Source organism: Chrysochloris asiatica, unplaced genomic scaffold (genome assembly GCF_000296735.1).
Source record: "Chrysochloris asiatica unplaced genomic scaffold, ChrAsi1.0 scaffold00037, whole genome shotgun sequence".
Lineage (NCBI taxonomy): Eukaryota > Metazoa > Chordata > Mammalia > Afrosoricida > Chrysochloridae > Chrysochloris > Chrysochloris asiatica.
In genome coordinates this window covers 7,547,757-7,562,755 of record NW_006408555.1, presented here as the reverse complement: position 1 = coordinate 7,562,755, position 14,999 = coordinate 7,547,757, and the positions used below count along the sequence as shown (strand labels likewise).

At 46.7% G+C, this 14,999-nt stretch overlaps 1 protein-coding gene across 1 annotated transcript in view; it reads left to right on the top strand.

Moving 5' to 3' along the window:
• Positions 1-14,999, top strand: part of PLCG2 (phospholipase C, gamma 2 (phosphatidylinositol-specific)) — a 152,891-nt gene that overhangs the window by 79,893 nt on the left and 57,999 nt on the right. Inside the window, exons 6-8 of the mRNA XM_006860138.1 lie at positions 1,266-1,349; positions 12,636-12,679; positions 13,466-13,538. Coding sequence (XP_006860200.1) covers positions 1,266-1,349; positions 12,636-12,679; positions 13,466-13,538 — 201 coding nt within the window. The remainder of the gene's footprint in view (positions 1-1,265; positions 1,350-12,635; positions 12,680-13,465; positions 13,539-14,999) is intronic.

Genomic DNA, 14,999 nt, shown 5'->3' with positions numbered 1-14,999 from the left:
CATCCATCCATCCATCCATCCATCCATCCATCCATCCATCCATCCATCCATCCGTCTACTTGTCTGCCCACTCCCACACATACACACCCACCCATCCACCCATCCACTTGTCTACCCATTCACATACCCACCCACCCACTCACCTACCTACCGCTCATCCCTTCATTCTTGCACTTATCTACCGATCCACCTATCTGTTCACTCCCCACCCACTCATCTACCCCCACCCCCACTCATTCATCCTTTGTTATGTAACCAGCTGGTAGAGCTGTGGCAGGTGAAATCACTGTGTGGGATGAGATACAGAAGGTTAGGGGGTTTTCTCCCAATGGTGTGAGAATGGTGGGCCTATATGGTCATTCTCAGAGAGATTGCATGACTCTTGTTGAGATAACTAGCAGTGCTCTCTCCCCAGAGGCACAGTTGAAGGGCTCCCATTTGGCCGTGTCACCACCAGCCCAGTTCACAGAATTCCTCAGTTGGTTTTGCACTGATGAGTTCTGGAAGAGTAAATCGATTCTTATTGCTTGTTTCTCAAGCTTTCCTTAGACATGCCCCCTAGCATTCTGTTCTCATCACAAGACTGGAAAAACAGACGAGAAGGGTGGGGATTTAGGGAGCAAGACGGGCAAAGTATGGTACCACTGATCACAATGTAATCAGAGTCTCCACCAGACATTTCCTGAGCCAGACATTCTGCAGGCATTAGATCTCATTTGGTTTCAGAGAAGTCTGTGGAAGGTAGTGATGAGTCTCCCATTTTACAGATGAAGAAACTGAGGATCTGAAAACACTCAAGGAGACTGTCCAAAGTCATGGCAGCAGTTCAGTTTTGTGTTCCAGGACATGGGCAAATCTTTACAAGAAGTGGCCTCATGCAGAGATGAATTCCATCTGACCTTGGAGTCTTAGCTAATTTACTTAATTTCTGGTTTAAAAAATGACCCGTCTCTGGAATTAGAAGTCCTAAAGGAAATGCCTTTGGCACTCCCCAAAAAAGAGGAGTTGGGCACTGTGGGTCTTAAAAGTGTGGCTGGGACTCTTCCCTTTAGGGGGCTCCAAGGAATGGGTCTTCCCTGATGGGGGTGAGTTGTTTCATAGCACAGGAACATAGGAACTCGTGGATAGTTTTGGTTCAGAGGAATATGAGTTTGATTTTCGCCAGAGTTGTAGACAGGTCATCCTATTTCTGTAAATAGAGAGAGGACATTCTTGTGGTGGACATAAAAATCATGTGGTCAATTTTTTTCTTTTTTTTCAAACAGGAAATAGGCGCGCACAGAGATGAACTCAGCTTTGAGCAGTTTCATCTCTTCTATAAAAAACTTATGTTTGAGCAGCAGAAATCGGTAAGATAATTAATGATCTAATGATATTCCCTCCTGTTACCAAGTCCAGCATGTTCCTGAGGCAGCTCTACAAGAAGTGTTCGATCTCTCTCGAGTCCAAGAAGTAGGCCATGGGTGTAAAACCCTGGCACAGACTTTTCTGTGCTATAAAGTGGTAGGGAAAACGTGTGGGAGATGGTACGTCCCCACTTTCTGGTTGGAATGTGGAACGGCCGTAAGTTCAGTTGGAATTTAATATGAGTGTAGTCTAGTGTGGCGCTGTAGGCTAAGCACTGGACTCTACTGCAACTGCAAAATGAGCAGTTCAAAAACCCATCAGCTGCTCGGAAACCGTTTATTGGGTCGCTGTGAGTTGGAACCAACTCAATGGCACTTACCGGAGTTAAAATAGAAGGGAGTCATTGGAGGTTTGTGGTAGAGTTCTCGCCCTTGGTGGAGAGACAGTTAAACTCCCGACCACCGTGTCTCCTGCACAGCCACCTCTCCCTTGTCTTTCACTGGGGCCCTGAATGTTGCTGTGATGTTGAACAGGTTTCAGCTCAGCTTACAGACTAAGACTAGATTATGAAGAAAGACTCAGTGATCTATTTTTGAAAACCAACCAGGGAAAACCCTGTGGATCATAGTGTTCTGGTCCGCGAGTGAGTTTTCCGGAGATGATGGTGTTTTGTCCTGTTGTGTGTGAGATTGCCAAGAAGCTGAGGCCGACTCAGTGTCTCACAGCAACATTAAAATAGAAAAGTGAAACTAACTTATTATCTCATGCTGGAAGGAAATATAACCAAATACTGGACAGTAGCTCTGTGTGTGGGGCGTGGCGCTGTAGGATAAGCACTGGTCTGCTAACCACAAAATCCACATTTCAAACCCACCTGCCACTCCTTGGAAACTGTATACATGGTTGCTATGAGTCGGAATCGACTTGAGGGCACCTAACGATGTGTCTGTGAGGAATCCTGGTGGAGCAGTGGGTAAACGCTGGGGTGCTAACCAGAAGCTAAAGGGTTCAAATCAACCAGTAGCTTCATGGGAGACAAGACCTGTCTGTCAGTCCGCTCCAATACAGGGTGTTTATCGGGGTATTTTCTTCCTCCCTGTAGGGTTGCTCTGAGTGAGAATCTACACAGTGGCACAAAGTAACCACAGCATTCTCTGTGTAGAGGGCAAATGTTCATGGGCTTTCTTTTTATCTTTCGGTTCACTTTTTTCTTTTTTTTTTACAATGAGAGACCATCATTTCTGATGATAATAGGCTATTTTAAAATTACATTAAAAGGCAAGTACATTTTGACCCGGAAGTAGCATTTTGGGGCTGTGTTTTACAGAAATAAAAGCCATGGGATCTAAGGCTGCGTGGTCATATTGTGCATTACAGCATTACCTATGTTGGCAAAAGAGCTGGGGACCATCTGAGTGGCTCTCAGTAGAGGCTGGGTCAAGTAGGGCGTTCACCCTGTGCACCTTTAAGTAACTGATGGAGAGTGATGAGCAACTCAGTTTCTGTGGCTCCGGGGGATATTCATGGTCGTCTGTAAGAAAAGCGGGAGGCAGCATCACATGAGGGGTTAGGTCTGAATTTTTACAAAGATAAAGTAAGACTCTCCGCCTCTGTATGGGTGTGTGCCATTTTTAGTTCATCTTTAACTGTTGGCTGTGAATTGTGTGATGGTTCACAGAACAGATGGATCAGTTTTCCAACCAACGATTCACACACACTTTATTTCATTTCCTTGATTTGCAGACCCCGCAGCGTAACATCACTTATCCAAATTCCTCCCTGCGTTTCCTGTTTCTTTTCCTCCTCCTTTCCAAACCTTTCCTGCCTTGACTTTGATTTTTCTGAGGTAGGTGAGCCTCCCTGGTGTTTTCATTCATGTCCAAGGGCCAGAGTCTCAGGGTCTCCCCAGTCATTATCTGACCTGGAAGCCTGGTCTTTTTCATGATTTTGAGTTTCGTTCTGTATTTTTCTCACGCTCTGTTCAGTACCTTCTAACGTGAATCCCTTTCAGATCCCTTGGGAGTGGTACCTGGCCACCATCTAGTTTATCTGGTCTCAGTGTTGTGGAGACTGGCGCTTGTGTATCCCGTTAGCTCATTGCGCTGATTGTTGTATGATTTGTATGAATTTGTATGATCCAGGAGACATGTGGAGAACATCCCCCTCCCATTTAAGGTTGGTTTTGTGTGCATGCACACAGGAGAGACTTGGGCAGATGGGGAGGACAGAAAACAAACTTTGCATTTGCACACCTCAGTTTTTTCTGACTTGCTCCAAGTGGCATGTTGATTTTGCAGCAGAAAGTCCAGTAAATCATGAAGTTTTCAAAGTGAGGCTGTCCTGGCGACGCACTGAGCACAGTGCCGGGCAACGACTAGCAGGTACATGGAAAAGGTGCACTTGGGACTCTTGTCTAAGTGCTTTGAAGGCTGAAAGAGAAGCTCTGTGGAGCAGGGAGTACATGGGCTCGTAGCTTGGGGCTAGACTGACCTGGTTTCTCGATTTCGCTGTGTAATCCTGAGCAAACCACGACTGATTGATTGCTCTTAGAGCCTCAGTCTTCCCATCCGTGCAGTGGGGCTGGTGATTCCTACCTCACTGGGTGCTGAGGAGGCCTGACTGATTTGGGGGTTGGAGACTGGGAATGCTGAGCTTGGAAGTTGCTGAAAAAAAGGCTATTCATTGCCTTCTGCATGCAGGACCATTTATCAAGCCATGGGGTCCTTGGGAGGCACAAATCTAAAGTTTGGTGGTCTGATCCTCTCCGCAGTGCTGCGGAAGGAAGGCCTGATGATCTGCGTCTGTAAAGATTGTTGTTGTTGTTAGGTGCCATGGAGTTGGTACCAACTCATAGTGACTTTATGCACAACAAAATGAAACACTGCCCATCCTGGGCCAACCTCACAATTGTTGCCACGCTTGAACCCATTGATGCTGCCGCTCTGCCAATCCATGTTGTTGGGGGTCTTCCTTTTTTGCTCTGACCCTCCACCTTATGAAACATGATATCCTTCCCCAGCGACTGGTCCCCACTGACAATATGTCTGAGGTATGAGAGATGAAGTTTGGCCATCCTGACCTCCAGGGGGCGCTCTGGCTGCACTTCTTTTAACACGGATCTGTTGGTTCTTTTGGCAGCCCATGTCTCTTTCAGTACTCTCCTCTAACACCATAACTCAAAGGCATCAGTTCTTCTACGGTCTTTCTTACTTGCTGTAAAGATTACAGCGGAGGAATCATATGGAGCAGCTCTGCTGTGTGACATGCCAGGCTGCCATGAGTTGGCATTATGAGATGGCAGTGACTTTGCGTGGGATTTGGGGGGTCTTGTAGGGTGAGAACTGGGAAAACATTGATCTTCTGCCTGTTTTGGAAAAAAGTCTGCCTTTCATAGAGTACACATTTCAGTTAGAGTGTGTTCACTCTTTAGTATCAGCAAGAACTGGTTCTTGAGCTGTGAAATGAGTAGAATGCTCATCGGTCCAGTAGTTGGGAGACCTGTGTTCTAGCCTCGGGAGTCCCTGGGTGGTACAGATGGTTTGTGTGCTCAGGTACTAACAGAACGAACTCCTGGTGTGGTGCTGTAAGGTAAACACTGGACTGCTAGTCACAATATTAGTGGTTCAGACCTTCCAGCTGATCCTTGGAAAACCCTATGTTGTTGTTGTTGTTAAGTGCTGTCAAGACAGTTCCAACCCATATCAACACTGTATAGGGTTTCTGAGGAGCTAGTGAGCTTGAACTGCAGACCTTGCTGTTCAAACCAACTTTGCGGTCCAGCGTATTAACCTGAAGTGCCACACCAGGACTCCTAGAAAACTGTATGTTGTCGTTGTTATGTGCCATGGAGTCGTTTCGAACTCATAGCAACCCTGCATAGGGTTTCTGAGGCTGTAAATCTTTACGTGAGCAGAAAGCTTCTTCTGGTAAAGCCTCCTCCAGCTGGTAGTTTCAAACTGCTGACCAAAAGATTGGCGGTTTGAGTCTACCCACAGGAACCTTGGGGCGGGGGAAAGCCTAGAAATCTGTTTCCAAAAAATCACCCATTGGGGGAAATAATTCAGTTTTTTTACTTCTTTTTCTAAAACCAATGGAGAGCTGCCTGTCAGAGGCCATGGTTCCTTTTGGTGATAATCTATACAGGAAGGAAGCAAGTCTTCCTCTTGCTATCCCTTCGCACCCCCCCCACCCCCACTTCAGCGCTGTTCTGTTGCCTAAATGGCCCTAACCCTGGTGGCTTTGTAAGCTTTCTGCTCCCGTGAAGATTTACAGCCTCAGAAACCCTGCACAGGGTCACTGTGAGTCAGCACCCACTTAATGTCAGTGGGGTTTTTGTTTTGGTTTTAGTGGGGCAGTCGTGGTGGCGGGACCTGCCTCATAAACGGTTTGTTTGCAGACCCTGGTCACTAACATTCTAGGCTCTCACTCTCCATTTTGACCCATGTTTTTAATTCATTGACTTGGAATTTAAATCATAAAGCCCCAGCCTCTATAAATAGCTTCTGTCCAACTTGACAAACTTCACTGCTATGGCACAGACGAGTTCTCCTCCCGAACCAGGTGGCAGATTTGTTCCTTGCCTTAAGTTGCTCGCTGGGCCGAGCAGACGTTTTTCCCTGGAGTTCGGCTAGATTTGCTAGATTGCTCAGACTCATTGAGTCTGGTGGTTCTCATTCCACTCACTGGGGCGGGAGATCATGGTCACCAGTAGCTAGATCGCTTTCAGCATGAGGTTACCAGTTCCTCTCTGCATATAACCACCTACTCGCAGACTGCTCTTCAGCCTCATAGTTTCAAAAAAAAAAAAAAACACCAACCTTCAGCAGCAACAGGAGAGTAAGACATTTCATTTAACTTGTGTTCTTGTGGCTGCCAGGGAGCCCGACTCGGCTGCACCATGTGTGCAGGGTAGAAATGTTCCAGATGGTTTTTCCAACCTATGATCCTTTGGAAACAGATGATTAAGCCTGTTTCCTGAGGTTCCACTGGGTGAAGTTGACCTGCCAACCTTTTGATAAGTAGTCCAGTGCTTAACTGTTTGTGACACACAGGCTCTCCGAACTAGGGCCCTAGAAACCATGGTATTAATAAGGATGACAGCTTACCTTTCCTCAGTGTGCACTTACAGTGAGGCCGTCAGCTGAGTGGTTCATGTGCATTTCATTTTCCCAGAATGCTGAGAGCGCCTGCGTCCTTCTTCCCATTTTACAGATGAAAGCCCAGGCTGCTGGAGACCATGCGGCTAATAAGCCCAGGCAAACAGTCTCTCGCTCTTGTAGGAATTGCTGGCACATGTGACAGAATGCAGGTGGGGTCCCAGATGCCTGCAATGAAGTAGTGGCGGTGGTGTCATGCCATGGAGTTGGTTCCGACTCATAGTAACCCCGCATGGGGTTTCTGAGGCTATAAATCTTTCTGGGAGCAGAAAGCCTCATCTTTCTCCCGCAAACCGCTGGGAGCTTCGAACTAGCTGACCTTGAGGTTAGCAGCCCAACGCTACCAGAGTTCCTTGCAATAAAGTGAATATCCTAATAAATAGCCACACCATTTTGTTGTTGTTGTTTCTCAGCGCATATCAAAGGTGTGTGTGCACTGTATGGTAGTCTATTCAGTGTGCATTATAAAGGTTGGAAATGTTGCAAGAGTGACCGCATGTGACAGAGACACAAGTGAGCATGTGCTATTGGAAGAATGGTGGCGATAGATACATCGTTGCCACAAACCTTCCATTTGTGAAAAACTCAGTATCTGCAAGGCACAAGAGAAAGGAGATCTACCTGTATGGTGATAAGGGACCAGGGTGTGGGGAGGAGAGTTGAAGAATGTGTTATTTATAAATTCAGCTTCAGATAGTTAATTTTTCATTTATCTTGGACCTGCTGCATAGATTTGTAGCAGTGACTTAACCAGAAGTGTCACCTCTGCATATTTCTCTTGTTGGTGCTACTGTTAAGTGACATTGAGTCTGTTCTGACTCAGCGACCCCAGATTGGGTTTCCGGGAGCGGTTGGTGGCTTTGAACTGCCTGCCTTGCAGCTAGCAGCCCAGTGCTTATCCTGCAGAGCCACACCAGAACTGTATGTAACAGAATATCCGTTTGGGCTTCTCCTGCTCCTGAGACTTAACTGTCAGTTGCAGAATTGTTAAATGCCATCGAGTTCTTAGCGACCTAGTTAGTATAGGATTTCCGAGGAGTGGCTGGTGGGTTTGAACTGCCAGCTTCTTGGTCTAGTGCCTTATCCTACAGCACCACACCAGGAAGACAGAAATCTGTCCTTGAAAGGCTGGATAGAACAGAATTACAACTGGTACCCTAACCTCTACGGTTTCCAGGGCGGTCATTTTTCAGGGAAGCAGACTCCATCATTTTTCTCCTGGGGAGCTGCTAGTGGGTTTGAACCACTGACTTTTACATTGGCAGCCCTGTACTGAACTCACTGCACAACAAGGGTGCCTCTAAAGGGCTGAAAGGAGGTCTAAATCAGATAATGTACAGAAAGCGGTGAGGATGAAATCGGTATTGTTTCTTTGAACAGACCAGCCTTTGGGGATCCCAAGTCACCGGCAGCAGGACAGGTACCCACAGACACTAGTTTGTGGTCTAAGAAAGTGCAGGAATATGGTAGAACAGCTCAGCTATCTCAGCCACTGAAGGGAAGCAGCCCCAGATGTAAGGATCCCCCAGTGCGAGCGCCGGGAAACACCTTGGTTGAGTATGTCTGGGCCACCCTGATTTAAAGCAGAGCAGCTTTCTGTACGTAGGACTTCTCAGCGCCTTTAGCCCCATAAGACATTGAAGTTCCTGAGCTGGTTTCCCTACAGACCTCTGGTGGCCCCTCACCCTGCTCTACTTGATGGGAAAGGTGTCTTCACACACTTTGGGGAGCATCTTGTCTACCTTTCATACCCAGTGGGGTTAGAGAAAGAAAGTCAGTTTCATGGAGAACCACCAGGCCAAGTGTGGGAGCCGCCTTGGCTGAGCCCACCTGACTACTTGCCTTGTCTCATGGGATGCCACTTCCAAACAACACCCAATCCAAGGCCCAGAGAAAAACATACTTTCTTCTTCATTCATTCATTCATTCATTCAGTTTTCAGTGCACCATGAGTAGCTCTCTAGTTGTCTGGTTCAAGAGCCCCGCAGGGATGAGCCCCAGTGCATGGTTTCTTGCAGTGTTCTGTGGAGTCCCTCCAAGTGGCTTGGCTCCAGCACTCAGAGAACTGGGTCGGAGCCCCATTGGACCCCCGAGTGACATGTGCTGAACTGGGTCTTTGCTGCTGACTTTCCGTCCATCCATCCCTGCCTGCCCTGTGTTGTCAGGGTGGATTCCTGCAAGCACAGTGCACTAGCTCTGTTGGTTCTGCATGTGGATACCTGGGGTGGAAAAGATGATAGCAGGGTGCAGGAGGACAGGAGTGCCCCGAGGCACCTCTGGCCCAGCTCCCAGCTCCCTTTGGCTGAGACGTAGTGCATCATTGCTGAACTTTTTTTTTAAAGGAATGAACTGGCTTTAAAAGAGCCACGTGTGGTGGGCAATTGGAGGTGAGTTATACTTCAGGCTTTCCCAGATGTAACCAAGAAATGCCTTAATTATCAGATTTACTTACTGAGGAAAGTTCCCAGTGAGTTTATGTAGCAGTTGTTGTTATGTGCCATGATGTTGGTTCCGACCCATAGCGACCCTGTTGTATAGGGTTTCCGAGGCTGTGAATCTTTATGGGAGCAGGTAGCCTCATCTTTCTCCTGCGGAACAGCTGGTAGTTTCGAACTTCTGAAGTTGTGGTTCACAGTCTGATTCATAACCACTACGCTACCAGAGCTCCGAGCCTTTGTGTAGAACACCTGCCCCCCCCCCCCCCAAATATATTCCTCATAAGGAGCACTGGTAACGTAGTGGTTATGAGTAGGGCTGCTAACCTCAGTGTCTGCAGTTCAAAACTACCACCTGTTCCGCATGAGAAAGATGAGGCTTTCTGCTCCCGTAAAGATCCACAGCCTCAGAAACCCTGTATAGGGTCGCTATGAGTCGGAACTGACTCCACCACCACCACATATCTCGTATAGACAGTTTTTGAATTGTCTGATGCACTGGACTACAAACTACAGTGTTGGTAGTTCAAACTCACCAGCTGCTCCTTGGAAACCCTATGCAGGGTCTCTATTATGAGTCAGAACCAACTCAACAGCAATTAGCGACAACAATGCACTCACTCCATATGCATTCTACAGCAGTGGGCTGTGAATACACTACAGGTAGAGCCGTCATTATTACCTAGTTACAGTGAGGCTTCAAATCACACGGTTTCATCTGCATGTGCTACGAGCACACTTATTTGTTTCCATTGCTGGTATGTTGTTAGTGTCTGATTTTTCCAAATTTTCTGGTGTTTATCTACAAAACTATGGCAATTAATATTTGTAACAATACTAATCATATTGTAAGTCAATGTAAAAAGATTTTACAAAGAAGTTGTAGTTAGTTTTCATATAATCTAAGGAACAATGGCATTTAAATGATTTATAACTATGTTTCTTGCTGCTAAGAGCTGTTGTGTCGGACCTACCTCACAGTGGCCCTGTATAGGGTTTCTAGGGAGCAACTGGTGAATTTGAACCGATGACCTCACAGTTTAAATCAACCTTGTAGTCCACTGCTTATTCTATAGTGTCACACCAGGATTCCATAACTATATTTATTATGTGTTAATCTGTGATTAATGTTGATAATCATTACTAAGCCTAACTTCACATTATATGTAAGGAACCCTGATGGTGAGGTGGGTTACACGTTTGGCTGCTAAAGGCAAGGTTAGCAGTTTGAAGCTACCAGGTGCTCCATAGGAGAAAGATGAGGCTTTCTGCTCCTGTAAAAATATATTGTTTAGTGCCTTCGAGTCAGTTCCAACTCATAGGGTTTTCAGCAGCGGCTGGTAGATTTGAACTGCTAACCTTGTAATTCAAACCTACCTTGTGGTCCATTGCTTATCCTATATCGTCACACCAGGATTCTAGTAAAGATGTATAGCCTTGAAAACCCTGTACAAGGTTACTGTGAGTAAGAACCAACTCAGCGACACACAGCTAGGCAGCCAGCCAAGGATTCTGTGTGGTCAGGCATGGAGGCAGTCCGTGAGGGAAATGCATAGCACCATGACGTACCTCCTCACTGGCTGACAGCCACTTAGTGACGACCCCAGTGATCACTGTTTGGCGTCTGGTGGGTTCAGATCAGCCATCTTTCTGTTTGCACCATCACTGTGTCTTAATGTAAAGTTACCTTGTCAGAAATGAACATGGTGTAAGGGAGTGGGGGCAGGGCGAACAGGAAACGTTCAGCAAATGAGCTGGTGTGAGTACTAGCTGGCAAGGGGGGCTTGTCTTAGCCACACTATTTTGAAATCTTACAGAGCAGTTGGGACTTTACAGAAAATCTGCACAGAAGGTTACAAGCTCTCATGTACTTTCTCTATCCTGCAGTTTCTCCTGTTACCCAACGTGTTGCATTAGTCTGATACATTTGTTTCAATGGATGAACCAACACTGAACCACTCTTGTCAACTAAAGTCTACAGCTGACATATGGGAACCCTGGCGGCTCCGTGGTTAAAGCACTTGGCAGTTACCCGAAGGTTGGAAAACCTGCAGGGGGCCGATCTACCCTGCAGTGTAGGGTGGCTGTGAGTCAGAATCAAGTGGATGACACTGGGTTTTATAGTTTACATTGTTGTTTTGTGTTGTCGTGTCGCTTCCCACGCATAGTCATTCAACATAGTGACCCTTGTATACGGTTTCCAAGGAGTGGCTGGTAGATTTGAACCACCCATGTTGCATTTAGCAGTCCAGTGCTTATCCTACATTGCCATTCTAGGTCTCGTATTTGCACTGTTGTTGAGTCTCGTCGAGTCGGTTCCGACTCCAGTCCTCTGTAGAGTTTCCGAGGAGCGATGGTGGGTTTGAATCACAGACTTTGCAGTTAATAGTCTTGTGCTTACCCTACAGCACCACACCTGGATTCCCATTTACACTAGGGTTCCTTAGTTGCGCTGGATAGTTTTATGGGTTTGAACACCTGTCTAATGTTACAGGTGCATCCGTGTAGTAATGTAGAGTAGTTTCGATGCCCTCCAAATGCCCCGTGCTCCATCTGTTCATCCTTCTCTCCCTCCTTTCCTCTGCACCCCTGAAACCACTCATCTTTTTCCTGTTGCCATAGTCTGTTTTTCAGAATGTCAGACAGTTCAAGGAGTGCAAAACACAAGCTTCCCAAATAGGTTTCTCTAATTATCTGTATGCATTTAGGGGTTTACCATGAATTTCATGGCTTGGTAGTTTTCCTTTCCTTTCGTTTTTTTTAGTCATGGAATAATAACCAACCGTATAAACCGTTTGGTTATCCAGGAGTGCCGGGATTGTATCAGTGTTGGCGTGTCAGGGGACCATGAGAAGATTAGAACTCAAACTGTCTGATATTGATTTCTTCCTTGGAATTCTAACGTTAGAAACTGCCTCTTAGAAATGCTAAAGTCTAGTAATGAGGGTAGAGATAAAGGGGTTTACCTGGTGGGGTTACTGATCGAAGGCTTCCACTAGGCAGAATGTGGCCCCTGGTTGATGCGATGATTTGTGCCTACAGGCTAACCCAAGGTCGGCAGTTGGAATGCATCCAGCTGCTCTGTGGCAGAAAGTCCTGTTAATGTGCTACTGTTAGGATTACAGCCAAAAAAGCTCCTTAGAGCCCAGTTGTTACTCTGTAACACACAGGGGTGCCAGGAGGTAGGACCGGCTTCCTGGCGTTAACAGCAGCAGACGGAATCTATCAGTGGTAACAATGTGCCTACCTGTGTCAGGTGGTTCCCCTTCCAGAGGCCCACCCCCACCCCCCAGCCACCACGTACACACACAAAGCCATTCATGTTATACTTGAGTTCACAGTGGGAAAATTGAGGTTGCAACGTAATATCCAAGGCTTGAAACAGCATGACAAAGAATTTGTAGCATATATGATGTGACTTGATTTGATAGGCTGTGTATGACTGCTTGAAACAGGTCCTAGAGGGGTACCTACCACATTTGTTAGATGATTGCTTCTCAGGAATGAGACTTTGGAAGCAGGGAGACAGATACCTACTTTTGGCATCTTATGTTTCTCTTATGTGAATATTTCAAACTAACATAAATTACAGTTTTAATTCCACAAACAAGCAAAAAACAGATCTGCCATTTGCTTGCGCAGAGTGGCCCAGCTTTGCTTCCTTTGGGTTTATTTCCTCCTGTCTTTTTTGTTTCAGATTCTCGATGAATTTAAGAAGGATTCGTTCACCTTCATCCTGGGGTGAGGCAGCCCTTGCGTATTGTGTTTCAGGGTGACTGGACTGGACATTGGTGGCCTTGTCTGCCCACCCCCTTAGCGCTACCAGCACCCTCTGGGAGGCGGCACCTCACATGTGACTGCCGATCTCCATGGGGACAGCATCCCCCCATTGGAGATGTCTGCCCTTGTGAGCCTGTGGCATGGATAAAGATGGCCCACAGTAGGGGCTTGGGGAGTATGGGGAGAGAATTGTTCTGGAAAGTTCTGTAGAGAGCACGAAATTCTCGGGACCCTCCTCCAAACTGCTGGGACAGGTTTGGAGATTGTTTTTGGTTTTACACACAGTGGAAGTCATTTTAGTGGTCAAATCAGTTTGGGTAGTTCCTGATTAAGCAGGTATAATTGAATTACATTGAGTCAGAACCTGTCAAATGCTTCACGTGGTACTTAACTAACACACATGACAGACAAGGGCTCACACACATTAGCCGTGGCATCTCCACAGTACCTATGACAGGGCCTTCACTGAGCATCAGGGCTCCCCAAGCAGAGTCGGCAGTCCCAGTTGTATCCACCCCAGGGCCGTTTGGGCCCACTCTTGGACACCCTGGCGTCAGTGCCCCTTCGGTGGATCCCCCCACTTTGGGGCCTGTCTCGTCTGCGTGTGTCTGGGGACGCTGTCTCGGTTCATCTCTGTCTCCCATTGGCCACGGGCCTGTCACAGCAGAGGGATCAGTGGGGGCAGGGTGCTTCGTGACTCTCTTTCCGAATGTGTCTCTCATCACCTTCCCCTTCTCCCGAGAGCAGGAACACAGACCGGCCAGATGCCTCCGCTGTTCACCTGCACGACTTCCAGAGGTTTCTTTCACATGAGCAGCAGGTGAGAGGACAGCAGGGCCCATGGGCTTGGGAGGTTTACAAAGGCTCATTACCTGTATCTGATGGGATGGTGGCGAGGTCACAGACTCTGCAAGAACGGTGTAGGGTATGGGACCTGTCATGCTCACCCACTGCCGTCCAGCCCTTTCTGACTCACAGTGACCCTGTAGGACAGAATGGAGCTGCCCCATGGGGTTTCCAAGGCTGTTATGATTGCAGAAGTAGATTACCTTATCGTTCTTTCTTGAAGCGGCTGGTGGGCTTGAACCACCAACGTTTTGGTTCACAGTCAGTGCCTTATCCACTCTGCCACCAGCACTCCTTTCATCATCCATACAGTAAGTGCCTAATGGTTTGAATCATGATGCTCTCACCATTTTTGTTCTTCAAGTGCTTAGCACATCTCCAGAGCAAGTAAATGTGGTTTTCTTTTAACTTCTAGAATATTGGTCAATTAGATGCTTAAAAGAAAAAAAAAAAAGCTTCAGAGTATTGATAGAGGAGCCCTGGTGATGCAGTGGTTAAGGGCTCAACTGAAATGTCGGCAGTTCAAATCCACTGGCCGCTCCTAGGGCCATAATGAATTATAGCCTCAGAAACCCTGTGGGCCAGTTCTACTCTGTTCCATTGGGTTCCTGTCAGTTGGAATCCACTGCCAAGGAGTTTGGTTATTTATTTATTTAGGTTTGTTTTTAGGCAGAAGAGTTCCTGCATTGGCAGCTAGTTCAAGTCAACTTTTTTATGAGCGAATTACCTTGGCCTTTTAATAATGCAAAAGATATGTTGGGAAAGGAAGGCGTCAGTTCGGGGTTTCTGGAGCTAGGCCAGGTGCTATGGGGTCTGGTATTCAAAGATGCCGGCAGGTCTGTGTTCTAATGACTTGTTCTTTGAGGCCAGCTAGTGCTTGCTGCCCCCCCCCCCCATACAGGTTCATCAACAATGGGGCTCAGTGTGTGTCAGTGTCCCCGGGGCCATCCCTTCACCGCCTCATTTGTATCTGTTCTTAATGCTTTCTTTCTTTCACATATCCTGGTTGCTACTCCACTCTCCTTCCCTCTCAGGGCATCTGCTAGCGTATTTGCTTTCATTATTCATAAAGATAGCGAGTTTAGAATATTCAAAACCCAGGGAACATTAGTCAAAATTGAATCTACGTGTCATATCTTATCCTCTTGCCTGTGAGGATTTAGGGTTTCCTGGGGTTGAAAAGGAAAACAGTGAGTAATAAGACAGCTTGTCTTCCTTTTTTGTTTTTGTTTTATAGTCTTGTATTCTTTCATTCTCTTTTACTCTCCCATTCTTTTTCTTTTTAACATTTTTTTATTGTGATACATACATACATATATATATATATAAATGTATAGGTGCTCTGGTAGCGTAGTGGTTACGAATCGGGCTGCGAACCTTAAGGTCAGTGGTTCGAAACTACCAGCTGCTCTGCGGGAGAAAGATGAGGCTTTCT